The sequence below is a fragment of the Parus major genome, chromosome 15, assembly GCF_001522545.3.
Source record: "Parus major isolate Abel chromosome 15, Parus_major1.1, whole genome shotgun sequence".
In the NCBI taxonomy this organism is placed as follows: Eukaryota; Metazoa; Chordata; class Aves; order Passeriformes; family Paridae; genus Parus; species Parus major.
Genome location: NC_031784.1, coordinates 1,828,727 through 1,856,459, shown reverse-complemented (window position 1 = coordinate 1,856,459; position 27,733 = coordinate 1,828,727). Strand labels below are relative to the sequence as shown.

The 27,733-nt window shown below is 47.9% G+C and overlaps 1 protein-coding gene across 10 annotated transcripts in view; it reads right to left on the bottom strand.

The window, feature by feature from the left end:
- Positions 1-27,733, bottom strand: part of NCOR2 (nuclear receptor corepressor 2) — a 225,921-nt gene that overhangs the window by 150,560 nt on the left and 47,628 nt on the right. For all 10 annotated transcript variants that reach the window (XM_015644014.3, XM_015644018.3, XM_015644019.3 and 7 more), the window contains exon 2: positions 5,004-5,215. In XM_015644014.3, coding sequence (XP_015499500.1) covers positions 5,004-5,108 — 105 coding nt within the window. In that variant the 5' untranslated portion in view covers positions 5,109-5,215. The remainder of the gene's footprint in view (positions 1-5,003; positions 5,216-27,733) is intronic.

Here is a 27,733-nt window from a genome sequence, read left to right as displayed (position 1 = left end):
AATCATGTCCAAAAAGAAGATTAGGGAGCAACCACAGAAGTTTACTGTAGCTTGAAGTAAAAGAAGTGTTTTGGATAAAGGCTGTATCCTAGGGAAAACAAGATTTAAATACAAACTGCTGTAAGCCAACTTCTTCCCAGCAATGGGAGGGAGGACCCTAAGGCAGGGAATTAGGTGTCCTGTTCTTTCACCTCCATGCTCTCCCAGTCCCACAGCAGAAAGCCAATTTTCTGAAATCCACCACTGAGCTGCTCAGAGCTAATGGAATCTGTCTCTGGAAAGGTACTCAAGAGAGATAGCACCGAGTTCTCGTGACAGACCTGATCACAGTCAGTATTTCCAAGGTATGTATTTTATTTTTAGGTCATTCCTTTAAACATTAGCTGGAGCCCAGCAGGCAGAATTCAGGATCCCTCACTCAGCTGGTAGCAGGAGGCTGCTCTTTGTGCTCAGAGCTGGTCCACCACAAACTTCTGTTCCACCAGTTCCTGGACCACTGACACAGACTGGCATTTTGGTGCCAGGAGAGAAAAGTGTGAATAACTGCTCCAAGGCAAACCAACACAGCAGCAGCAAGGCACAGTACAGCAGCCCTGTGCAGGTTTACCTGGCACTGCTGTGCCACAGCCACCGTGTCACCACAGGGAGCAGAGAGCTCCTGCCATCTCCAGAGCCTCCCACCAGCACCTTCCACAGCAGCACACTGCATTTAACTCGCCCTGCTCCAGCTGCTGGGAGGAGGAGTCTGGGCAAGGAAGGCACTCGATTCCCCCCAGGCCACCTTTTGGCTTGGACACCAAATCAACACACAAGTCTGCACCAACCTCTTGTCTCTGGTTGGCACAGACAAGGAAGTTATTTATCACGGGCCAAAGCAAACGAGCCGTGGGGCCGGGACGCGACTGCACAAGGGCTGATTTGCAAATGGGGAGTTTAATGAAGGAACCACTGAGCTGCTCCCAGGCAGGAGAGGTGGCTCAGGGAAAGCACAATGGTCTCAAAGCTGGAGCAGAGGAGTTGAAGAGGGCTTTAAGCTCACCTTTCCATCCCAAGTGAAGCTGTGTGCAGGGAATGGGGGCAAACCGCAGGAAGAAGAGAAAACGAACCTCTTGTTTAGTAGGGAGGGAAAAGTGCTTACAAAGGGGAATTGAAGTGATGATGGAGCACCAATTTCATATGAATGTGTACACACCCCAATCCTACCAATCCCTAATCCTGTTTAGCATCTCTAGTACATAAAAGTACCCCAAAAGCAAAAGATGTTTTGTCAGAGGCTGATGCTTGAGGACACCTTGTGTGCCCCAACCCCCAGCATCTCCAGCACCTGATACCACCCTCCTGGAAAGCTCAGCCTGCATGCAAAGCCACACCATTCCTACTCTGAAATGTCAGGGCACTAACAGGAGGAGGAAGGCAGGTAAGGAGGTCACAGCAAGAACCTGGATTCACACAGGAAGAAAATAGGGGAACCCTTCTGTTCCCAGTGGATATTGATCATGAAGAGGTTTTAAAAAGAAAGGGGGATGTGCACTACACAGGAAAATTGATCTGTTTACAGAAAATATCTGCAGGTTGCCTGAAAATGAATATCCTTCATGCGAAAGTTTCCTTTGAGAGAGCATGAACTTTGGACACATTAGAAGGTTAAGAGCGTAAGTAATGTGTTTTTTCACCTTTAGCTAAAGGTCATGGAGCATTCAAACAATTCCTCTGTTTCCAAGCTGAACATGACAGAAGTCAACTGCGCACCCCAACATTACAGCTAATGAATATGGAAAACAGAAATGTTTTCCCTGCACTTTGGCCAAGAACCACTCCGTGCCCTTAAGAAGAAACTGCTGATTATTGGAGATTTTAGTTTTACCTCAAGAAAGTCAAACAAACCAGAACCTTTTCACTAAGCTTCCTTCTTCCCATTAAAAACCTGTTGACTTGTCAAAGCTTTTTGCAAGTCATTGTCTACTAAGACAGAATTAAATCCAGGGTCATTATAAAATTTTGCACCATTTTCACACCCAACCTTCCCGACAACTGTTGGGACAAGATATCTCTCAGTGAGGAAGAAGAGGAGGAAGATACCCGAGCATGTTGCTTACCCTGTGGGAGAGGAAGTTTGCTGCATCAGCCATTGGCGAGAGCTCAGTCTGGGTCAGACCCACGGGTTCACAGCCCTGCCCAAAGCTGGCAAACCAGAGTGAAACCAGACAACAAACATCCTCACTCAACCGGTACTGGATCTTCTCTGCCAGCTCCAAACTCAGCAGTAGCTCGTGGAATAGGCTGCTGGGAGGAGGTGCCCATATGTACAAAGCATATTTCTGTTTGTTTACTTGAAATACAATTTTTTCCCTGTTTTGTTGGATATTCCCTTGGGCTTTATGTGATGGGAGAAGAAAAATCCCTCAGCCTGCTTCCATTTCCTCCTGCCCCTTCACAGCATCCCCTCTCACTTGCCTCATCTGTGAAATCAAACAGCTGCAATCCCTTAAATCACTTTTCATAAAGTGTCTCCAAGCCTAAAATAATGTCACGGCTCATTTCTGAGCTCAGCATTCCTACCGCGCCGCATTTCCCTGGGTGCGACCGTCACAGTTGAGCTGTGATTATTTATTTATATTATAATAGCATTTGCAGCCCTGCTGTGCTCAGCCCTGCACACGCGCCCAGGAGGTGACCCAGGGCGTTTCCACCACCAGGATAAGGATCCCTGAGCTGATGAATTCCCAATTCTCAGGAAAGGATGTCTTGGAACGCAACAAACCAGAACCAAAATTTAATTAGATGCAAGACACGTTAGTGTCGGGTTGGTTTTGGCCTCTCTTGGTTTCTTCCAAACAAGCCCTCACTGTGCAAACACACCCCATGACAAAACTGACCTGGCCAAGACATGCAAGCAAATACCGCTGACTTTTAATATTAAACAGCGCAGCAACTTCAAAGGAACTGGGCTCTCCTCTCCCAAGCAATCCCACCAGAGATCAGCTCCAGCCCCAGAGCCATGGCCAGGTTCCAGCTCACGGCGCCGCCGAGCAAGAGACACGTGTTTGTGAACAGCTGAGAGCGGCGGGGCGGATCGTGCAGGGACACGCTTCCAGCAACAGGCAAGGTGCATTCGCTTGTGTGCGGCTGGCACGCTTCTGCCCAGAGGAACCTTCTGCCTTTCCATCCAAAAAAAGTCTCAGCTCGGACCTCTCCTGCGTCCAGACACCCAAAAGGTACCGCGGAACTTCGGGTGATTACGTGCGCCTGTAAAAATAGCTTCTAGAAGCGAATGCCAGCGACTTCTTCCAACATTAATACAACACAACAAAACCTGCAGGCTGCAGAAACCCCCAGCTCCAGCCCACTGCAAACAGCTGCCCTGCTCATCCTGCTGCTGCAGCAGTTGGGATTTTGCAGGAGACAAGGGCTCAGCACCCCAAGGGCAGGAGCCATTCGCACTCTTCTTTAAATCGGTCTCCACACTGCAGATTGAGGTTCCTTTGGTTTGCTTTTAAACCACAGTCTTGCAACAACTGCAGATGGTGCTCACCTGGTCACATCCTCCTCCCGCTCGGGTTTCTGATAAAAAGAGAACCGGGATTTTCTTTTTGAGACAAATGCTCTTGGTTATGTTCCAGCCCCCAAACAAACACGCTCACACTGATGGAAGCAAAGCTCCCATAAATCGAACCAGGTCAGCGTGTCTCATAGCCAGGATGAAAAGCTTCTTTGTGCAGCAGCACGCAGGCCCCGAGCGATGTAGATGAGAGAGCAAACGCAGCCAAGAGCTCGTCCCGCGCCCTCCTTAACGTTTCTATTTCAAAGCCTTTCCAATCTCCAGCTCTGCTCCCTGTGCCACTCTGCTGAAGCTAGGCAAAGAGGGAAAATGGAATTTCGGCCCTTCACTGGCATTTCATGGGTTTCCAGGCTCTCGAGATGAACACTGAAACCAGCACAGACTGAATGTGACCATTCAGTAGCTGTCACTGTCAGAAGTAACCCCCAGACAAGGTCTCCTCCCTGACTTGCCTTTCAGGCACCTTCCACCTCACTGTGATCCACCAAGAAGCAGCTCCAAAGACCCTTGGAAGTGTGAGACATACTCCAGCACCTAACAGGATTCCTTTAAGCAGCCTGAGCTGACTAAAGCTGCTCCACTAAGAAGAATTTCTTCTGTTAAGGGCTTAAACTGAAAACATTCACCCATCTGGGATGAGCAAACACAGGCATGAGTGAGACAGCAGAGAGAGGATGGATCCAGGTGAGTTAATTTCTATGAGTTCTGGTACATTCATCAAGACAGAGCCAAAAAAAAAAAAGATCATCTCCATCTTATGCCTTTATCCAAGAAGAGAAAAGATTACAGGTCAAGACTAAGGTGGGAGGAAGGATAAAATGGAAAGCTCAGCAGCTCAGTTATCTTCTTGCTCCCCAGGAGAGCTGCAGAAAGAGAGGCAGGTGTGCTAACAGAGAGGCACATTCACTCTCAGCCGTTTGCCTGGGAACCAGGAGAGCTCTCCTGTGGGTGTGAGGAGCAAGGACTGGGTTCCCTGGGAAGCAGTGAGCCCACACATGGAAGAGCATGGTTCTTCCCTTGTGGTTCAGTGCCAAGGAAAGGCCACACCAAAAAGGGTTGAAGGGCACATGCTCCTGCTCCACAAGAATGGTCAAACCTCCCCTTTACCCACCCAGGCTGGACGCTGCACCCAACCAAGGGTGCTCCTGCCAGCAGGACAAACGGACACAGTTGCTCAGAAATGATGAGCCAGAGCCCACGAGCACAGCAAGTGCTTAGGAAAAGGCTGGAAAGAGAGAGAAAAACTGAAAGCACCACATGGAGAAACAAAAGAGGATCCCATGAGAGAGGAACAATGCAATCCTGTACCACAGGCACGGAAATGGTCTGATTTCCCTGTAACAGCCGCATCCGAGCCGGGCGCAGCTGAAGCGCTGCCCCAGCACTGGGGACACGCAGGTGGCTCCCAGCCCACGGGAGCAGGGAAGGAAAGGCTTGGCCTTACCGCGTGTGGCCGGGCGATCTGCACCGGGTAGGACATGGCGTGCGGGGGGTAGCGCGGCTCGGCCGCGCGCCAGCTCTGCGTCACGGGCTGCGTGGAGCCAGACATGGCCGAAGAACGGGCGCGGCGCTGGCTGCTTCCAAATCACCAACGAAGGATTAGGAGAGCCGAGAGCTCCTCTTCATCGTGTGTGTGCTCTCCACGCGGTGCAATAGCTGGAGGGAGATGGGAAAGCAGCAGGTTAAAATTCAGTCAGCCGCAGTCCTAGGAGACAACCGAGCGTCAGGCCTTGGGCCGTCACCAAAACCTCACGGCCCTCGCAATTCCCCAGCAGCCCCGTTTGCCAAACCCCACTGCTAAGCTTCCTCTGTAGGTTACTCCCATCAGAGGAAGCCCAAACGTACAATTTTCCTGAATTTATCCCACCCAATTTCCCTGGAAAGCCTTTACCCACCACCAGCAGGACCAGGAAGCCAAACTGCCAGCTGTTTCTTTGGGTCCTGCTGATCTCTAAGTCTCTTGGTTGCTTTTTTGCAGGGTGACTCAGTTTCCAAAAACACAGTCTAGAGTTTTGGCATTTCAACACAAGGTCCAAAAAGGCACAAGGTCCCTCCCCAGCCCATCCCCTTCAACATCCACACTCTCACGTGTCAGTGCTGTTTCCAAGCTGTGGCCACCTCTGCAGCCCCCTGATCTAATGGCAGGAGGGACATCAGGCACTGACCTCGCCTGCAGCTGTGCCCATCCATGAAGCTACAATAAAACCCAGGACTAAAGCATGTCACACACACCCAGTGCTACCTGGATTAGCCCTTTAGATAGGGACCAGGTGCCAGAGAACACACCACAGCCCTCAGGGTATTTTCACAAACACCCCTGACACCCACATGTTCGCTCCTGTAGCACCTGTTGCAATTCCTTTAGCAGCTGCAACAAAATCAGGAAAACCAACAAAGTGGGAAGGTCTTGGCCCCAGGGGGAGATTTACAAGTTACTGATTGCTTGGTGATGATTTTAAGCCTCCTGTTTTTTGTCTGGATTACAATGAAAAAGTAACAAAGGTCTAAATGCTGCCCTTCATCGCTGTCAGTGTAAGGTGCATCAACTACTATTCTCAAATTCACAGTTATTTACACAAAGCATAATTTGCCACTGCTGCCTGCCTGGCTCAGGGGATGTTATCAGGATCCCAAGCAGGGACAGCCCCAGCTCCCATTCTCCATCCCACTCAGTGCTTCGCACGCCTCCTCCCCAGTGCAGGTACGTGCTGTGTATGGATTTGGGCAAGGTTTTTGGCAGTATCAAAATCTTCCAGCAGCACAGCAGGAACAGCAAAAGAAACTTCCAGTGCTCCCAGCAGCCTCTCCCCACACTTGTGGTCTCTGTGCCTGGGGAGCACAGCCAGCCCCAGCCAACGCAATTTCAACTGAAACAGCAGTTGGCATCTACAAAAACCAAAAAGGGGGTGGGAAAGCAGGAGGGGAAAAAAAGAATAAAGAAAGAGGAAGCTTCTCCTTTTCTATTTCTTTTCCCTCCTATGAGACCACAGATGAGCCCAAGCTGATAAACCCCTCGCTATCTGCTGCAGGCAGGCACTGGGCTGCCTCACTGGTTTGCCAGCACCGATGGAGCCTCACAGCCAGAAATAAACCAAAGCAAGGCAACAGTCCCTGGCAGCCAGGGGAAGGCAGCCCTGGGAGACCCTCTCACACAGAGGTTAAATACTACAGAAATCATCTTTTCAGCAAATCCCCAGGAAGCCTAAGGATGACACACAGACATCAGCACGCTCCTGATGAGGGTCAGGTGAGTCTCTTTGAAAAAGGTATTTTACCAAGTGAAAAAATGGAAAAAGACAAGGTTTAGCTCTCAAGGCAGGGTGAGAGGCACAACCAGTGTCCCTGGTTTCAGCTCACTCCCTGCATAACATCTGGGATTCCCCCCAGTTCTGGTCCCACATATCCCTGCTGAGCCCCAGGACACCTTACCTGTTACCCCAGGAAGCACCGGTGGCCTGGGAGCAGCTGGACCCTCATCCCACACCAGCCAACCTCCCCATGCAAGAGCTTGGTGTGCTCAGAGCAATCCACCCGGGGCAGGAAAGCCCCTGTGCACACGGGGGAATTCAGAGGCACCCAGAACACGCCGAGTTATACTTCCAGTATGACTGTCCCACTTCCCCTCGTGCTTCCGACTGGATGGGATTTTAATCACCGATTCCCACCCTAAGCTGGGGGCTGTGCCAGGAGCATGTGGCTCAAAACCCTCCAGGGACACAGCAGCACCTTCCCAGGAGACACCAGCACCTTTCCAGATCTTCCAAGTGCTGCTCTAGGGGCAAACCCTCCCTTGCAGCTGCCAAGGACACGTGCATGGGGCTCTCGAGGGCTCCAAAAGCTCAGCAGGATCTGCAGTAATTTCAGGTACTTTCCCAATAACAGAATCAAACTCAGACATCTTAAATATACATATATATATATATACACACACACACACACACTCCAACCCAGCAAGCCAAGGCTTCCTGGAAGCACAGCAGGTAGATCTAACCATGCTGAGGCAGCTGTCTACAGTAAAAGAAATGGGATGGTTTTTTTTTTTAAAACTCTTCAGCTTAAAACACAGCACCAGGTGCAAAGCCACATGGTATCGAGCTCTAAAACAGTTTAAAAGCTTTTTTGCCTTGGTCTGTACAACTGAAAAAAAGTTAACTGCCTACTGGAGGAATACAGACACAGGATGAAAATACAGGGGCCAATAAAACAGTCCTGCACCAAAGCCCAGTGTGTCTGTGAGCTGTGTCCTGCATTAATCACAAGCTAGCAGGAGCACAAAAGGATTTTTCCCTAACAAGGGCAGCAAACCACTTCTGCCTTTATTGAAGCCTCTTGTTAGGAGCCCTGGGAAGACAAAAGTAAAAATCACATGGTCCTTGCGAGCAGGAGAGAAGCACTGTCCGTGCATTTCCACATCTGCAGACAGCAGGTCACCAGCAAGATCCCAGCACAAGCACAAGGCCCTGGATGTTTCCACCACAGCAGGACTGGACTGGAGCCAAACAAGGTCACCAAAGCACTGGGGCAGCTCCACAGGTGTCTCAGATCACACCTCAGCTCCCATTTTTACACTCCATGTGCCCAGCCCTGCTCTGGGGAGGAGGGTCCATGACCAGCAGGCAAAAAGGCTATGGGTGCTCTCACTGGGGAGCAAAGGGGGAGCTCATCTTGCAGGGAATGCACTGGTGCCCTTCACTGGGTGCAGCTGGGACATCACCAGGCCATCTATTCCCAACAAAACCCACTGAGGCGTCCAAAACTCTTTATTAATTATATTTAAGAGAGGCACACAAACAATAGGAACAGATTAATGGAAGTAAGAGAGGGAGTGCAGCCAGGCTCTTTAAATCTTTAAAATCAAACTGTTTAGCTCTTACTTTCTCAACTGATTTTGATGAAGAACAGACATTGTCTCACAGGAAAGGTATTTCCCCCCCCCCAGTTAGAGTCTCCATCTGAGGCTGTTTTACCCATAGACCTGCATTAGCCATTACAGCACTAGGTACCAGGAGATTTATGGTCTCTGATTAGGAACAGGAGGTTATCACCAAAACCAGAATCAGGGCTACAACACGATCCTGTGGAGGAGGTGAGTGCCTATGGAACCTCCTGGATCTGTTTATTTTCACCTGTTGAAAGACTCACAGGATTCTGCTCCACTACTGAAACCTTCAAAACTCCCCCATCCTCCCCCTGCCACCACCCTGCTTTCCTGTTCCTCCTCTTCACGTGCCATTTACCATCTAGAATTGTTTCCCCATCACCTGTTCTCCCAATCCACACCACACAAACACACTACAAGCCACAGCAAGTTGCTGCAGGCTGGCCCACACTGCCAAGGAGCTCTGCCAGCACACCCCAGCACCCAGCAGTGTCCCCCAGCCTGTGCTCGTGGGGTGCCCAGCACAGAGCCAGCCACATCCACATCCAAAAGAGGGACACACAGGAATCCACAACACCTGCAGTCACCCATGGATTCCCAGCCCATGGGGCTGTACAGCTCCATCCTGGACCTTCAGTGCAGCTCCCTGCCACAGCAGAACCTACACTGATACTGGCAGGACCCTGCAGGTCTAAAAGAAGGGGTTTGCAATTAAATCCAGCTGTAAGAAAAAATTAATTAACACCATTCAACACACTTGTTGCTCTTCAAAGTTAGAGACACCCTTTCTGATTTGCTCTGGACTCCTCAGGGAGAGCAGGACTCCCAGATGAGGTCTCTGGCTTCACTGGCACAACACAAATGTGGGCCAGTTGCTGTAATTACCCCGTGCCTTAGTTCATCTATCTGAAAGGTGAGAACAACAAGACACTCCCAGCTCACAGAAAATACCGGTTCATCCGTTCTCAGAGGAGTCTTAAAGATCCCAATGAAAACACATGGCTCAAGTTCAAAATGCACTTCTATTTTTTTTTTTTTCTTTTTTTTTAAAGCAAGGACATGCTGAAATAAGATTAACAGAATATTTTGTTTCCTAAGTCCAGAGTAATGTTACTCAACTTGTGGTCTACGGACCATGGATGGTCTACAGAAGACGTTAAGAGGCAGCCCACAAAATGACTGCAAAACCCCTTATTAAAAGGCAAAAACTAGTACCACCACACCACGCAGACAGGGCAAATAAGAAATGCTGTTGGCACTCACCAGTGCATTTAACTGAAGAGTATTGACAACAAAGCTCATATTTAATTGCATTAAATGATGCAGTTTTTGGAGAAAACAACAAAGTAATCTTTAATCAAATGCTAAATAGACGACAATTTTCCTCCTCAAACAAGAAATAAAAGCTTTCTATCCTCCAGTCAACTTGTGTATTTTGAAATAAAAGTTAAGGAGACCTTTGTAATGATGTTTAATTAATACCAAGCTGTAGCATCCACCTCCAAGAGTCCAACCAACCATGATACATAAAAAACCCCAGCACCCAGTTGTGTGTGGCACAGAAGAGCTCATTGCTCGCCAGCCCCCACCCCACTGACGTGCAGCTCTAGATCAAAACCAGACCTGAAAAGCAGCTAAGAGATTTACTCATTCTTGCCTTAAAGGACTAGTGGAAGCAGAAATAATTAAGATGCAATGAAAATGGGTAGAGAGACGTTCCTAAGAAATGCACCACAACGTTAATGGATTTGTTCAATCAATATGTGCATGAAATTTTCTTGGAAGACAGTTGACATTATACACAAATATTTGTATGTACTGTATCTACAAAGTCCTTTCAAGAGGAAAGCAGGCTGTCTGCCACAGATTTCGGGCTCTATTCAGAACAACAAAGATGACAATGTCAATGTCTGCAGCCCGGTAACCCACAGCTCAATCACAGCAGAGCAGAGGTTTTACATTAACATTGCTGCATGGGGTCAACAGGAAAGATCAGGCACATCCTGAGCTCTGTGGCATGAAGGAGAGGTTATTTCAACCCCAGGGATCACAGCTTCCACCTGCATGTGATCCTAAAACATTTGCCTTGCTTTGGAGAGCACAGAAGTCCAGCCAGACTGGCAGCACCTGGAACATGATGGTCAGACCCTGAGGTTCCTCAGCTGTTCCTCCAACATCAGTACCCAAAACAGCTCTTGTCCCATTCCCCAGCTCACCCACTGGCAGAGCTCTCCTCCCTCTTCTCTTCTGTCCAGATGACTTCTGAACCAGATTTTTTCCTTGCCTGACCAACGGTGCGGATGCACACGCAATTACAGCAGCAGATCTGGGGGAAGAAGGGACCTTGCAGCACCATGACAGAGTTGCTCAGAGCAGGGTGTTGCCCTTATACAAAGGTACAACCGGTCCCTAAGGCCATGGAGGGGATGATAGAAGCTCAGGAGCTGAAGTCTCTCATCCTGGTTTGCTGTCTCATAGCTGCAATCAGGCTGCATCAGCTCTCCCAACCACAGCATGGCTCCACACAGAACCGGTTCCAACCCCTGATGAAAGACGACTGCTCTGCCCTGCTCCTATCACTGCCCAAAGTCACAAAGCAGGATTTGCCACTTGTGTTCCTCCTTTTCAATCTTTCCAAGCTATTTTGGGCCCAGGACCCACGTTTAGCTCTGCCCCAAGATAACCTTTGCCAGCAGTTGTGTACCGATCTTGGCACCGCAGCAGCACGGAGCAAGGTCAGAGCGTTGGATTTTGCCAGCCCCATTCCCAGTAGCGTTTCGAAAAGCAGGTTTGCCAGGCCAGCTGCTCCCAGCCTGATGCTTCTGGAAAGGACATGCTGACTGTGCACTGTGATTCCTGTCCCTGACAGCCCTTGCTCAGACCCCAGCCCACAGCAGGAGAATCTGATTCCCCAAGAGCTGCTGAGACATCTGCACGCCCGCCCCAGCACTCCTCCTTGTCAAGGGAGCACTTGCAAGGGATTTCACAGGCTTTAAATACATCTCAACCCTCAGCAGAGGGGCTGCAAGTGACCTTGTGATGGTTCCCAGAGGGACATGTATGTGCTTAAAAGAACAAGATTGACCCATTTCTCTTTGCAGGAGCACTTGGCCGTCTCTCCCCAGCTGCAGGGACATTGTCTTATTAAAATGCACAAGCCACACACCAAGTGCCAGCCTGGCCATGGCTCCAGCCTCAGGTCAGCACCAACATCTCCGTTCTGAGTCTCTGCTTTTCAAGTCCAGTCCTAATGTGCTTCTTCTCCTTTAGTCTCCCTACTCCCATTGTTGGATTCCCCCCTAAAAAACACAAGCACCTCCCGATTTTGCAGTTGAGACTGGTAAACCATGCAGACAACGCATGGCTCTTTGAGCAGCGAGCCTGTCAGCAGGGACGTGATGGCAGAGCTGCTCCTGTTATGCAACAGCATCGCTGCTCCCGTGCCAAGGCACCCACAGCCCTGCAAAGCCATTCCCAAGCTGCTCCCAGGGAAGTGGGGACGGCCAACATGCACGGCCACACACAACCCACAGCTACCGACTGCCTAAACCCTCAAAAGGGACACTTCAAGTAATTAAAGATAGTGACAAAGAACAGTGAAACAGAAACCCACACTGAAAAAAAAAAGAAAAAAGAAAAAAAAAGGGGGAGGTGGGATTTGGATCCATGCACAGGCCATTCATGGAACAAAGGAGTTATTTTAAGTCTGGGCTGGAAATAGAAAACAAATTAGACCACGCAAGGCCTTTGTTGAAGATGATCTGCAAAGACAAATGGAAATGCCTGGAGAGGAAATTAAAAAAAAAACCAAACATGAAACCACCCGGGCACTGGGACTGCAAAGGGAAACAGGGCAGGGGACTGGAGAAGGAAAGGAAAGGAGTGACAGTCAGATCCAAAAGGAGACAGATAAGAAAACCAGTGCAGGACAGCAAAAGCAGACTAACAGAACTGACTGGTAAAACCCCAGGGATGGAAAAACTGCTAAAAATGCCCCATTTTGTGGTGGGAGCCCATCCCAAAGTTCCAGATACAGAAATGCAGGAGTTGAAAAACTAAAAAGCACATCTGCTGGAGCAAGATGGGCTGTGCAAAAGAACAAACCACACCCTCCTCCTTTTCTGCCCAACCCCTGTCTGGCAGCCTGGCATGCTGCAATATTCACCCTGTGCTGCCACATCCACCTGGGATGGGATCCAGGCAATTTGAGCCATAGTGCAAGTGCAGACAGCCTATTCCAGGGAAAAGCTCCTTCCCTCCCCACTTCCAGACCCCATTTCTCTCTCTTCCCTGCTCACATATACACCACCATCCTTCCCACTTCAGCTACCCCCCTCTTCCATTAAACATGGACTTAAATGCTGGAACTGTTACGCAGTTCTAATCTCAGTTGAATAAACACACACCAGCAAGTTTAAATCAAAAAACCCCACGCAATTCCTTGCTGACAATGATACTGTAAGCATATGGCAATTTCAGCCACGCTCCCAAGTGCATTAAACAGCACATTAACAGCCGTCGCTGTAACAACACATCACCACTGCGGCCACTTGCTGCTCCCAGGAGCTAACCTAAAGCCCAGGCTGCCCAGACAAACAAGGCTTTTAAAATGCAAGGCAGATTACAAAGCACCTGCGAGATTTATTTATATATTTTGCACAGAACACGCTGCTTATTTGATTTTCAAACCCTTCAGTTCATGTTGCTAAAGAGACAGGTCCTCTGATGTCTTGGGCACGTTCATGAAAGCGAGGGGAGTCATCTCCTCCAGATCCTTTTGTTGAACAAATTACTCAGCTCAGGAGTGACATTTTCAGTTATTTACATCCTGAATAAAGAAGGGAAATTCATTTTCTGGAGTTCCTAAGATAAGTTCTTTGAGGCAGATTGTACCACTAAACATTTTCTCCTTTCGCACGTTCCCAATTTTCAAAGGCGACAAAACATCTTTGCCTTCTAAATTATTCCTTTTCTTTCATGATCCTCTAATGATTCAGGAGTCTAAACTTCACATGAGGATCTTTGAAGAGCACCAACTGCCAGCATAAAAGCTGAACTATTATGACAAACTGCACAATTTAATGCCTCCCTAGGAAGACACGTGCAAAGGAACAGAATTACCCGAGGGAACCGAAATGAAGCCTGCAAATAAATTAAATGACCTGTAAACCAAGGTACTCAAAAATATATGAGATGCAACTGTGCCATAAAATATCACTAAAGGAGGGAGTCTTTTGGGAGCAGAGCTGTTTTAAACTAACCCATTTCACTCTGGTTTTCACTGCAGTTGTTCCACATACCCTGTACCCCAGACTCCGGATGGGAACTGAGGTAACGCTACCTCAGTCACTTGTGATGGTCTGAACCAGCTCTGAACCCTCCCCTAGACCTTCCTCCTAACATCCTCCAGGTAATTACTAGCAGACAGAGTCAATTTTTAGCCCAGGTTAATAACTGAATTCCAGCTATTCGTTCCTGCACATTGCTGCTGCTTTCATTTCTCCCCAGGAACACTGATGAGAAGTTCTGGCTCGCCGGTGGCCCAGAGAAAGGAGCTGCTCATTAGTCCACAGCACATCAGTCGGACAGACAGGTCCGAGCTGCAGCAGCCATTAATTGGCTGTGTTCTGCTTTTCTTGTCTAGGTAATTAATAGCTTCTACACAGAAAGTCAAAGTCTCTCTAGAGGCACCCAAAAATTCCAGTGTTTGCATACAATGAGGATAATTTGCAGTGAGGGAAGGGGAGCAGGAGAACATCACCTCCACCTCCATCCCCTTGTCAAATACCCTGTACATAAACACAGCCCACTGCAGCAAGGGGCCTGGACTGCAGCAAACCTGTTCTGCATCCACAGAGGAGTCTCACCCTGAAAAGGAAAGCCTTGCACAGCTCCAGCTCCCTCCAGCTTCACTCCAAGGCAAACGGTGCTTTGCAGGAGCCAGGCTTTGGGTTATGTTTCTAGAGATGGGCTTATAAAACAGATGGGGATTCCTGATGTGTTTAATAACTGAACTCGTGCAAGTGGGCAAACAGGATTTCAGTGCTTCCCTGCCAAGCTCAGTCCTGCTGACAACAAGCTGTCCAAAGCTGTCAGTCACTCCCCAGCAGACCAGGAATCCTGCCTTGTTCATCAGGACACTTCTCCAACTACAGCCTGGTCAGACCTTTTGTCATTTGCCTCTCCTGGGCTTGGGGCAATGGTTCTCAGCCTGTCACTTAGAGGTTTCTGGGAGCCTGAGGGCAGTTTGCAGGAGTCCTTGAAAGGTGGCTGTAATTCATGCTACACAGATGAGATATCCTGAAGGGTCTGCTCTTCCAGGGAGAGGCAATGGGGTCAGAAGACTCTGGTCTCCCTGCCCTGTCACATGGGAGGGAGGGGAGAATTTTTTTCGCCTTATTTGCTGGCAAAATGCCCAGTCCCTGGGCTATCAGTCCATCCTGTTCAGCAATTGCTGAACTCAAAGCTATTTAGTAATAATAATAATTAGTAACTACTTTAGAAACCCCCTGAGCTGCCAACATCAAGCTATTCCTAAGATGAGTCACTGGCCCAATTTGCTGCTGCCACTGTGCAGGCACAAGCAGGTACCTCCTGTCCCTCTCCTCCTGTCCTGGGGCCAAGGTTTCAAAGGGCTCCTCACCCTCCAAACCTTTCAGTCACGTAACAGAAACCAAGAAAGCCACGAGGGAAAAGTGTGACACAAAGCAATCCCAGCAGCACAGCTCCTGGGCAAACAGCAGCCCTGAGTCACTGAACTCAGACCAAGCTGGTCTGGACAAGAGCACTGGGAATGCCAGCAGAGGAAATAGGAGAGCCATAGTCTCAAGGTCAAATATTGCTTTTGTGGAGCTATAGAAACAAATTACAGCATAATAATCTTTCCAGAGTCCATCTGGGAGGTACTTAAGGATGCTTCCCAGTATTTTCATGCACTGAACTAATAACCTTGATGAAGGCCTCAGATTTAAACTAAGATGAAATGTTTGTCACGCACAGCAAGAAAAGACACGGCGTCCAAAATTGTCTCTGCTGAGGCAACGAGTTTCCTGTGGTATCAAGCTGCAAGAGGACAGATTACACAGGGATAACTAAGATGATTATTGCCCCAAATCTCCATGACTTCTGCTTGGGTGGTTGAGCTGCTCATGAGACAACTGCCTTTAACAGCCCTGTTACTTTATGGGAGTAGCCATTGATGGGGATTTTAATCAAAATAGCTGTGGTGTTTGTGAGGGCTCTGAACCATAGCACATGGCCCTTCCCACTACTCCTGTGTTCCACCCAGGGAACACAAATCCAACCAAGAAAGAAAAAATGAAGCCAAATCCTTTTTAAATAGCCAAGAGGCGATCACAGCACTCCAGGTGGAAAGCAGTCACATCAGGGGTTACTCCTCTGCACAGCTGGCACTGTGCTGGTGCTCCTGGGGCATGGCAAAGTCCTTATTTGTCCATCTTTGGAGCTGCAATTCCAGAATTCACACCAGTGGGTACTGATTACAGCTCAGTAGGCACAGACCTGCTACTTCAAACTGGAAAAACAGCAAGTTTCTGTATTTGGGGTAACTCTCCAGCTTTTACATTGTACATGAATTTTTATGGATCAACACATTGCACACATACACACATTTTTATGGATGAACACAGTGCACACATACACACATCACGAAGCTCTATCCCATGCCTTACCCAGGAAATTCAGCCTGCTTTAATACAAAACACTCGACCACAATTTCAACCAATGGAAGAACTGCCTGCCCTTCAAAAGGAGCAATGTCATCCTGCCAGCAGTTGGGAAATAGCAGGTTTCCCACACAATCACTGCCAGACTCTCCCAGCAGTAGCTCCACACAGCTCAGGGGACACAGATGACCCAGGTGGAATGTTCTTGACTGACTTAGGCAGGATAGTCTTAGTCTTAGAGTCTTAGTCCTCCTCCCACAGCTCTGGTTTAAGGGGTGTGGAATGACTTAATTATGCCCCTCAAGGCAGGAAGAAGTCGCTTGTCTTTAAATACTCAAACTTTTATTGAGTTAACAAGTTTTAACAAGGTCAAGGCTTGAACAGTAAACTCCTACCCAAAGGGGAATTTGCTGTTTCCCCTCGCACAACTCATTAGTGTCCCCCACAGTTTATTTCTTATCCCTGGGTTGAAGTGATAAACTTTACAGAGAGAGAAAAATCAAGGAAAGGAAATATTTGAGCAGTTAGACAGGGTAAATAAACCTTAATTTTCTTCATCCTATCACAATGTCCCAGCACTCTACACAACACCCAGACACATCCCCTTGGAGGGGGCCACAGGCAGACAGGGCTCCCTCATCTGTCACCTCCTGCCCAGGGTAGGGGCAAGCTCTGGGAAACACCCTCTGTTCCAACCTCTGTGGTCTCTGCACTGCAAACAGCTGCAGAACAGCTGGCTGGGGACTGAACAATAGGCTCAGGCCACTGCAGCCAGCCCCTTCTCCCTCCGTTTCCTTGGGCATGGCTGGCTGTGGAGGAGTAGGAAATCTCCAGAAACAAACACACAAATCTTGCAGACAGATGCTAGAGGTAAAGAAATGAATGCTGAACTGTTTAACAACATGGAAAGAGAAATATTAATTGCAGCCTTCCACAAAACCACCTCCCTGCTCCCCAGCCCAAGCCTGGAAAAGGCTTCCCAGTTTTGTTTTTACATCAGCCACCCACAAGGCAGGACCATTCCCACGTCCCCATGTGCTCATTTACATCATCAGCCTTGCCACAATATTTCCAAGTCCTACAAGCTCAGACTGCCAAGGAAAAGCACAGCATTACCCTTCAAACATACACCAGTCACCAAGGTCATTTAACCATGCAGAAAGTCTCCTACTAGGCAGGAGTGGGGACAGAGGAAAAGTCAGCCCTTGCCAAATTTTACCTCCTTCCTACATCCCCGTGAGAAGTGCAGAGCATCAGGGGTGTAACCTTGCTCAACCTGCACTTGAGAGCTTCTACTCATTGTCCTACTCACTGAGGATCCCTCAGCAGCAGTTACTGACCTGAGCAGAAGTGCCAAAGCAGTTTTAATTTCTCTGAGCAGCAGTTTGTACTGGTTTGACTGAATTTGCCTTTAAATCAGGTCTGCTTAATCTGGAGCTGGTTTCCTGCTGCGATTCAGATATCCCATTACACAGCTCATCCCAGCTGCCAGCTCTGTACAGCTCAAGCAAATGGAAAGTTGAGCAGTTCATGGAAAAAAAATTCTTTTATACACAGACAAAGAAGTCAGATTTTAAAAAGCCTGTCTTCTATAATCTTGTGTACAGAATTTACCTCTAGGTTCTGGTACTTGGTTAAATAAAGGTAAGGACAGGTTGGCTGGCAGGCTTGAGCAATCTGATCTAGTGGAAGGTATGGGGGGCAGGGGACTGGAACTAGATGATCTTTAAGGTCATTTCAAACCTCACCCATTCTTGGATTCTAGGAAAACCCAAAATACAGCAGAGTTCTGGACACAGAGCAGGATGCAGAGAGCTATGGCAGAGCTGCTCCCAGGGACAGTGTCCACAGACACCAGGCAGAAGCAAGGGAGCAGATTGTACTTCTGTGTCTTAAACACACCAAGAACTATCTGTAACAAGATACTTAATACTTCAACACATGAAATATAATTTCTGTCAACTAAATCGGCGTTACAGGTCCACAGCCTGTTTTATTAGCTAGATGCTAATGGAGCTACAATACATCAGGTCCCATTTTAAAAGTTGCAAATAGTTTATAAAGGCTTAATCAATCATTAAATAGGTGTTTGAATAAATGGCTAAATCAATCATTATAAGCCCTAACTCTAAGTAAGCTATTGGACTTTGTAATAATCTGCACTATCTCCAGCTGAGATTCCCACACCTACATACAGGACCCCATCATGTCACAGACCTGAAAACCAGAACATGCTATCTGTCATTTCTTAACTATCTGTGCATAGGCTTTAATGTAAATATAGACCATATATTGCCACTTTCCATGCAGGTGATGTTAAAAATACAGAAGAAGCAATGCAGAACATTAAAAAGTGGTCCTTTGGGATGGCACTGGAGAATATTTAATAAAGGCAAAAGCTGCAGGCTAATTTCCCCTGGGAGTTCCCATTTAGAGGCTGTCGCAGTGAGAATCCATCACAGACAGCACTGATTCACCCACATCAGAGAGAAAAACCCTCTTCCTTCCCCACTGCCAGTCACCAGGATATCACCTTTGGCAAATGAAGGAGCAACTCTTCCAGCTACCCCCTCTGTGGGTATCCAGCAGTGGCAGAGGATGGAGAGGGATGGAGCAGAACTCTTCCCCAGTGCCAGAGCCATCCCCCAGAGCTCCCACCCCAGCCTCTCTCATGAACCTGCCTGAGAAGGGCTGTGATCAAGCTCTTCTGTTTGATCCTCCTGTAATTCATGCCAGGTAATCTTTGTAAATGCTGTTTAGCAATCCCAAAGAGCAAGAGATGCAGTTTAACACGTAGACTGATGCATTAAAGTCACTCACACCCTGCAGGACCACTGTTCTCTCTGGCACACCAACCCAAAGGTTAGTTACCAGCAGGTATTCAAATTTCAAAGTAAAACAGTTAAACTTTAAACCATTTAAAGTCTGGATCACACCTATGTGTGCTAAGTAGAGAAGGGAAAGGCATCCTGGCTGATGGTTTAAAAAGGTTTCAGGTCACTGTCCCTTATGCAATGAGAGTTACTCAGCTGGATAAGATCAGCCATTAAGCAGGATTACAAATTTATCTTCCCTCAGCAGTGTGATCTTCTACTAATAATTGTATCATGAAAAATAACATAGAAAATGTTTAAAGAATTGCCCTTTTGAGTCACTAGCAAGGCACAAAATGCTCACATGGCAAAAGGCAAAATCTTGTCTTTTAACTGCAAGGATGCTGCAAAATGCTGGGGTGGGCACAGGGCAGGAAATAAACCACCATGGCCCTGGTGTCAACATTAGCATGAGAAAACTCTGGCAGTGCTGAGACCCTGCAAATCAAACCAGTGGGGATCACCTGGAAGATGTGAAGCATCACCAGCAAACTCATCCCAAGAAGCTGGGACTTGATATGGCACCTTCCTGTAACTTACACCTGGCCAGTGCCCTCCTGCCCCAGGACAATAAAAATAAAATTAAAAAATCTAAGACATCCCTTTGAGAGAATTAAGGTGACTTTTACAGTCTCACTTCCAGCCCCACGCTCGGTGAGGAGCAGAGGCAGCTCCAGGATCAGTGCTGGCCAACAATTGCCCTACACCTCCCAGGGTGGGTACATCCCACTTTCCATCACCAACTGCACTGACACTTCAATCTCATCCCACTAATCACTGCACCAGGGAACACTGGACTATTCCAGCAATGACATCACCAGCAGATTTGATTACAGTGCTGATTACATCATCACCCACAAGAGATTATGCAGCTTTCCAAATGGCACCAGCAGCTTCTAAATAGCTTAGGTGGAGGAAGCCACGAAGGACGTATAAATTTTAGAAGTCTCAGGTTGTAAGTTTAATGGAAGAACTTTCAACACTATCTTTTGGAAATATCTGTGCACAGACAAAGTATTTTCACATACCCTTGCTCATGTCAGTGAGCCAGCACATGCTTAGGAGAGTATTTTGGAAAAGTCACAGGCAGGGTGAGCGAAGGACTCTGCAAGAGCAGAACCAGAACAACGTCACCACCGGTCTCGGGGCAACAGGCAACCCCAGATTTGCCAAGAGCACAATGAGGAATGCCTGCACTGAACCATCTCTCTCCAGGGTGGGAAAAATACTTTTAGAAGCCTATTTAAATGATTTTCTGCAGAAGATAACGAAGTTTAATAACAGGAACTCAAATGAGAAGCAAGCACCCGTTACAGAATCTGGCAGTGTGAGCCCAGGAGCGTGAGAAGAACAGTGTTTTGCTGTCCCCATGCCACACACCAGCATTAGCTCTGTCACGGGGTGCTGCTGCTTGCTCAGCCTTCCCTCCTCTGCGTGGACTATTTGCAGAAACAGCATTAAAGCAACCATCAAGCAGATGCTTAAAAAATGCAGAATGACGTTCAAATGACATCTATCCGTAAATCAGCCCAAACCACAAACATCTGAAGAAGATTTTCACTTAATCCAATTTACTGTAATCTCTCTCTTTAGTTAAAATGACAGAAACGTCAAAATGGGACTTTACTTCTCTGTCAAAGCATCTTGTGGTGAAAAAGGAAAATAAGCAGGCTCTCGCATGCAGCACCACTTATTAGGTTAGAAATGTCAAAACTGTACTTTGATTCTCACTATTAGCAGTCACATCCACATGCTGTGCCCTTCTGTTTCACTTCATTTCCCCCAAAAGTGAGCACAGAGCATATGCTCCATGCCAAGCATCATCCAGGCTAAAGCATGAATTTCCCATTTTTGTTTCTGGTGACCCTTGTGCTCATCCCTGTCTGGGAGCACGGAGACCCTCCCAGATCACACACAAACAGACTCATTTGCCATCAAAGCTCTGTGTTCTGCTGCTTCCAAAAATACACAGCTATGATCCAAGCCTGCTCAAAAAGACCAGTCTCAAATTGCTTTCCTCTATCTCCCCACATTAATTAGCAAATGGGGTAATTGACTCTCTGCCTGGGAGTTAAGCACTTGTGTGTCCACATACGTATTTCCACGTGTCAGAGTGTGTATCGTTTTCCCCAATGGTCACAAAAATTAAGCCATTATCCAAGAGTCCAGGAAAGTGAAAGAAAAATACCTACTGTCAGGAGTGGGGTCTTCATGCATTATTTAACAAGAACTCTGTTGGCAAAACTGGTGTTGTTTTTATATAAAAGCTAATAGAAATTGTACCTCCAGGTGTCAAAACACTGATGGTAATTCCTGCTGCCTCAGACATCTTGATGTTTCAATTTTAGCAGTATGAGGAGCCTGCAGGGAATCCAAGAGGGTAAAGTGCTTGTACTCAAAGAGAAGCAGAGAGAAGGAGAGCCTTTTTATTTCTTTATAAAGGGCTCAGGGGAACAGTTCTACTCACTGGAATTATCAGATCTGGTTCCCCTGCTCCTTCCCTTCCTTGAAAGAGGAAAGAGCAAGATAGGCTAACAAGGAGTGATTGTATTGTGTCGACAGGGAACAAAAAAATCCACGAGGCTGCTAAGGAGAAGTGAAAAGACAAAGAATTGGTGAACAAGAAGAAGGTAACGCTGGGGTGCAGCAGCACAAGAGCAGCTGGAAGTAACAGGATGCTTCAATGATCTCCAGGGAACAGCCAAGCTGCGATGGAAGAGAAATTTTAATACAGGTTGGGTTTTATTAAGTTTGTGCCTAAAAGTGACATGTAGAACCCCTCCCTCACCAACTTCCATCTGTACTTCTTCAGCCCATCACGTCTCCACAGAGCAATGACAGGGCTGTGAAACAATAAGAGACCCATCAAGAGTCCTCTCCCTGAGCACCCCGGAACATACAGCCAACTCCAGCCAAAATCAGAGCCACAGCAAAGGTACGGGGCAGTAAATAAGCTCTGCCATTTCAATAATCAATTATGGCACCTATGAAATAGTGATTTCAGGCCAATGTGCACCTGAAAAACACAGACAATGCAGGCCACTGTCCCCAGGTACCCCAATGGAAGCTGTGGGGAGGAGGGTACAGCTCTCCAAGTCCACCCTCCTGGGCTGCAGTGGGAATAAAACCCCAGGGACCACCCCATGGTCTGGGCAGTCCTGTTTCCTTATCACTTCCACCATGGGATGGTGGGGGGGGGACCAGACAAGAAAACAATAGCTCAGGAATCCACACACAGCTCAGCATGGAGCTCAAGGGAAAAGAAAAACAGTTTCTCCAGGCAGCCACAGACACAAAGGTCTCAGAGAGATCCTCCATTGGGTCGTGAACTTTCGCAACCCCTTTACGAAAACAGCGCTGAGGAAATTCCCGAGGAAGAGTAAATGGACGCAAGAGCAAGCTCAGACAAGGAATGCCAGGACTGCTGCTGATCCCAGCACCGAAGCACATGCCCAGTCTCCCTCCACCTGGCAGCCCATCTAACAGCATGAGCACCCCATGGAGCTGCATCCAGAGCACCCCAGATCCTGCTGGGGCTCCTACCTGGAGCACAGCAGGGACTGGGAGATGAACAGGGCACTCCCCTCCCACATGGATCTGATCCTATGAGCTTTTCCCAGGGATCTGTACCAGGCCCCCTCCCCACTCTGTCTGCCCAGGTATCACTTACGGCTGACTAACATTTCAGGGATGGGCAGTCATCGTTCCCACCCGCTCCGGCAGAGTCATTTGTTGCCTTCTTGCTCCTCCAGCCATGTCTCACAGTGCGTGGTATAAACTTTAAGAGGCAATGACCTCATCCGAGCTGGGAAGAGGGAGGCGGGGAAATTGGCTACTTGCCACCTTCTCATTTTTCACATAAGAAAAAATAATTTATGAGTGAAAGCCCATTTTATTCATCTGAAAAAATAAAAAAATCCTACTGAAAGCAGCAGGCCTGCCTTGGAGCGCATCACTCGTACAGCAGCTCCTGCAGCAGCACCCACTTGGGGTGATGGAGAGTGGGACCCCCAGCACTCCCTGTACCCCCTGCTCCAAGGAACAAACCCCCAGGCACCCCCAGATGGATCCACCAACCCCACAGAACACATCAGGCTACGGAGCAAGCGTCCCTCCGGTCTCCGTTAAGGCACAGGGAGGGACTTCCAGCTCTCTCTAATTTGTAACTCCTCCAAAAGGGCAATTAAGCAACCAAACCATAGCTGTGACTGGGATTTCAGCTCGTCTCTCTGTGATGAGGCCATCAGACAGGGCTCTGCAGCGAGCAGTAACTCCAAGGCATGTCATTAATTTTGCCCAGACATGTATCACACCCCATTTCAGAACGCACACGGAGCATGTGTGCGGTGCTCTGCAGACACAGGATACACAGATCCTGCACACTCACACATTTTATATACTCATATTACTTATGTTATAGATTCACACATACATTACTCATAGCTCTTACGAACAGAACATACAGTTCATCTTGGCATGAATCCCAGAGAGAGGGAAAAAAAACCCAAAAAACCCCTGCAGTAACAAATCCAACTTGCATTGATTCCAACAGCATCTGTGGTAGGAGTTAGAGCAGTATTATGGATCATTAAATGATTGAATTATTTTGTGTTACACACCCATGCAGCTCTGATAACACCAGGCAAACCTGCTGTTTCGAGGGACATTTCCCCACTGAAAGTGTGTCACCACTCTCACAAGTTTTTGCCTATAACTGTGGGAAACTGTGGAAAAAGCAGTTTATTTCTGCAGTGTGCATTCAACAAGCTGTTGTGTACATCAGTTCCACCGAGGCACCCCTGTGTTTCAAGAAAGGGCTCAAATATGCTCATATGGGGCTGCAGCTGTCCCTAAGAAGTGCAGGATCCCCGAGTCACAAGTGCTGGAGTCCACTCTGGAGAGCAGGCTGGCACAGCAGCAGGGATATTCCATCTGTACACACCACACAGCAGTGGCAAGAAGGCAGATTAGCATGGACTCAGAGGGAAACTCCTTAGTAGAAGCAATGAAAGAAACTTTTAAAAGTCACAGCACATTGTATCTTCTATACACCTTTCTAACCTCTGCAGCGTATCAAAGCATTCTTCTTCATTCCCTCCAAACTCAGGCTTCATTCACACTTTGGAGCTTTACAGAGATTTAAAAGGTCACAGTTGCAATATTTTCATTTACTGGAGGAGAATTAAACACCATGAGGAGCAGCACAGCTCACCCCAGCTCTGACCACCCCAGCACAGCCCTCCCGTCCCACCCGCAGCATCCCTCTCCCTGCTGCCACTTCCCAGCCCAGCTAAAGCCCCCATCCCACCATCTCTCCTGGAATCCCCACCACAGCACAAGTGTCTTCCCCAGGATTACAAGACCACGACCCTCAGAACCAGCAAAACCACCCATTCTCAAAGTTCTGCAGGAGAGTTCACCAGTGATAACTCAGCCAGCACCAGAAGAGCAGCTGCAAACTCTCCCTGGCCTGACCGAAGTCAAAACACACCGAGCACTGCTTTTCAGGCAAACCCAAATTACAGCATCATCTGCTGACTGCTCCCAGGATGAACAAACCCACATTAATTACAGGCTAAACTTTGCAATTCACCTCTCAAAAGCATGAAACATCAGCAGAACTGCTTTGATCCCACTTGACAAATCCCGTCTCCAGCCGACGGAGCAACGCGTGAGACCGAGACGTCCGGAGGGAAAAAAAATGATTTCCAAACTTTTTCTCTCCTTTTTTCCTTGTTGCTACCCTCTCCCTAAAATTACATTCTCCCCACCAAGGAGGGCTGGAGGGATAAAATCACCTCAGAAAGCAGCAGGGGCTCACAAAACCTCGCACTTCACCTCCATGGGCAAGCAGCCGGGCAAGCACAGGAGCGTGTGCTCAGCCTCCAGCATTAAACGCTGTTTCTGTGTCGCCCGGCCAAGTCCCAGTTTTTCAAAGCAACTTCTTTCTGCTGTGGCCTAGTTTAGTTCTCCACACAAAACAGCACCAAAACAAAAGCTGCCCAGCCAGCCGGGGGAGGGAAGTGAGGGGTACTTACCTAGCAGCATCCCCACATCACCTCCTGCATCTTTAGCAGCCACCCTCTTAACTTCAAAATAAATAAATAAAGCGAGGCCACACAGCCTTAAAACCAATCTGGAAATGAAATGGAAAGCCTGTAATTATTTCTCAATGCTCCTGCCAGTCTCAGCCTATAAACACAGTGGATTACATAAGTCCACCCCTCCTGTTTTGAAGCCAAAAGTATGAGCTTTTCCTCCAGCTCTGGCAGCAAGTAATAATTCCTCGTCGGCATGGCAACGCTGGCTGGCTTCCAGCAGACAATGGGCGAGTTGAAATACTGCTACGGCCTTTTTATAGCTTAGCTCTGAAAAACCTCTAAAATATTAGCTATCTGATGGCTAACCCAACTTGACAACCTCTCCTCCTTTAACCATTTCCTTCCTGCACCGCTGGCAGGCATTGCCCAGATGAGCGGTCCAGGGTCACCAGGCCATGGAGCAGGGGATGCTCCTCTTCCCAGGGACAGCTCACAGGAACAGTTTCCCATCTACTGGATTTGTTGATTTGTCACAGACACAGCATCTGCAAGAAGTGCCACAACCCCATCTGGGCTTTCCCAGGTTTCTTTCAGTCTGTTACTCAGCAGTTACGTTTGCTCTGCTCCTTGGCTTTGGAGAGCTGCGTGCGAGGTTCTCCTCCAGCTCACCTGGCCTGAGAGAAACCAGACCACAAAATGACACTTTGTGTATGTGGTTCTGTCACTGCCCTCCAGGGCAAGCTGTGAGCAGGCTCGTGGGGTGTGATACACAGAGCTGCAGGGAAGTGAGATGCTTTACAAATCCTCTCATCAAATGCTGGGAGAATTCACACGTCCTTTTGGAACAGCATTGCAGGGATGTCCTGGAGAGCCAGCTGCACTCGAGATGCCCTGTGCCCCTGTGGCAGTGTAGGACAACCTGCCCATGCAGTTGGGGCTTGTTCTGAAGCTGAATGAGTTAAAAGCAGTAACACATCCCAGCAAGACTGAGAAACAGCAGCAAAACTCAAACAGAAGAGGAAAAGACACTCGAGCCATCATTAATGTCAGTGGTATAGGAAGACTGATGTAGTTAAGGAGCCTTATGATTGTGTTTCAACCAAATCCTACTGAAATGAGCAGCTAACACACTCACACAGCAGCCCCCAAGATCATGTGAAGTTAATATTTACCCTGATTACACACACACAATCTGTCCAGGATGACCCCACCATCTCCACACCCTGCCACAGAGCCTGAGCACCTACAGGCCAGCAGGTCCCAGTTACATTTACACCTCTGAACATGAGCTCAGTGAGTGCCACTGCCATGTGCTGGCTCCTGCAGCCCTGAGGAAAAACTCACCCCAAGGGCTGGGAGATCCTCTGCAATTTGTTGAATTTTTCAAGTTAGCAAATAAGCAAAGAAAACAATAGAAATTAAAGGGAAAACTGAAAAACAGCAGAGCCAAGGCCACCACAAAAAACACAGTTAACTCCATTCTCAATGCTCACTTCTCAAAACAGTGTTGCCAGTGTTCACAATCCAGCTCCATTTCTGGCAGGAACACTGGGAAACCCAAAGGCTCCTGCTCTGCACTGGTGGCTCTCCATGGCCAGCTCTCTGCACACAGCAGCCCACTGCCCCCGTGATCTCCAGGAAAGGCTTGAATGCACGACCCCTGGGAGTCTTTAACACTCAAAACCAGAAGGCAAACAAAAAAAGAACATTTCTTTTCAAATCTCATTAAGTTGCAGAGCATGATTATGATTTTCTAATGTGTAGAGGTGATAACACTGCTTGGAGCTGTGGTTCAATTAATTATTTTATGGGAATAAACATACCAGGAGAGACTAAACACAAACCATAAAGGTTCCTTGGTACATGTCAGGCTCACAGCTGCTCAGCCTTTGATACAAGGCTACAATTCCTAATGCCACAGAAGAGCTTAATTCCCACAGTTAAAAAAAAAACCAAAAAAAGGTGAAGCAATCATCTTAGCACAAAGCAGGATGCAGCACACCCTGGCAGATGCTGGTTCCTACACCAAAGTGTGCAAGAGGGCCAAGAGCAGCAGCTGTTGCTGCTGATAATTAAATACACGTTGTGCTACCATAGAGCCAAGCAGAGCCACACACAGGGGGGGAGAAAAGAAAACCAGACCTGTCATGGAGCATTTACCTGAATCCCATGAGCTTAGAATGGGTTGAAGTTAAGAGGTGACAACCTTGAATCTCTTAATGGTGTTTTTTTCTAACAAGGACTCAGGATCACATGTGTTGTGTTTTCCAAGTGAGAATTATAATTTAGTCTCTTTTTAATGGCAAATTTTGTGGGTTTCACCCCAGTAAGTTACAGGTGAACAAGCAACAGAGAACCCTAAGAACTTCCATGGGGATGGGACTGAGCCCTGCTCTGCTGAATGCCACAGACACAGCTCTATCTCATGCTCCTCTATTCCAGTGAAACCTCAGAGTGTCTCAGGATACCTTCCTGAGCAGGCTGCATTTGATCCCAGACTCCTGCCCCTTCCCCCAAAACCTCCATCCTGAATTGCTATTACCAAGATGACATAACCCTATGAACAGGACAACAAAACAGCCTCTCCCAGCCTGAAGAAAAACCCCAAACTGTTCGGGAAAAGCAAGGCTGGTCTTTCCTCCTGTGTGTAACACACCATGTGCACAGTGCCTGCAAAGACAGCACCTTAAGGTGGG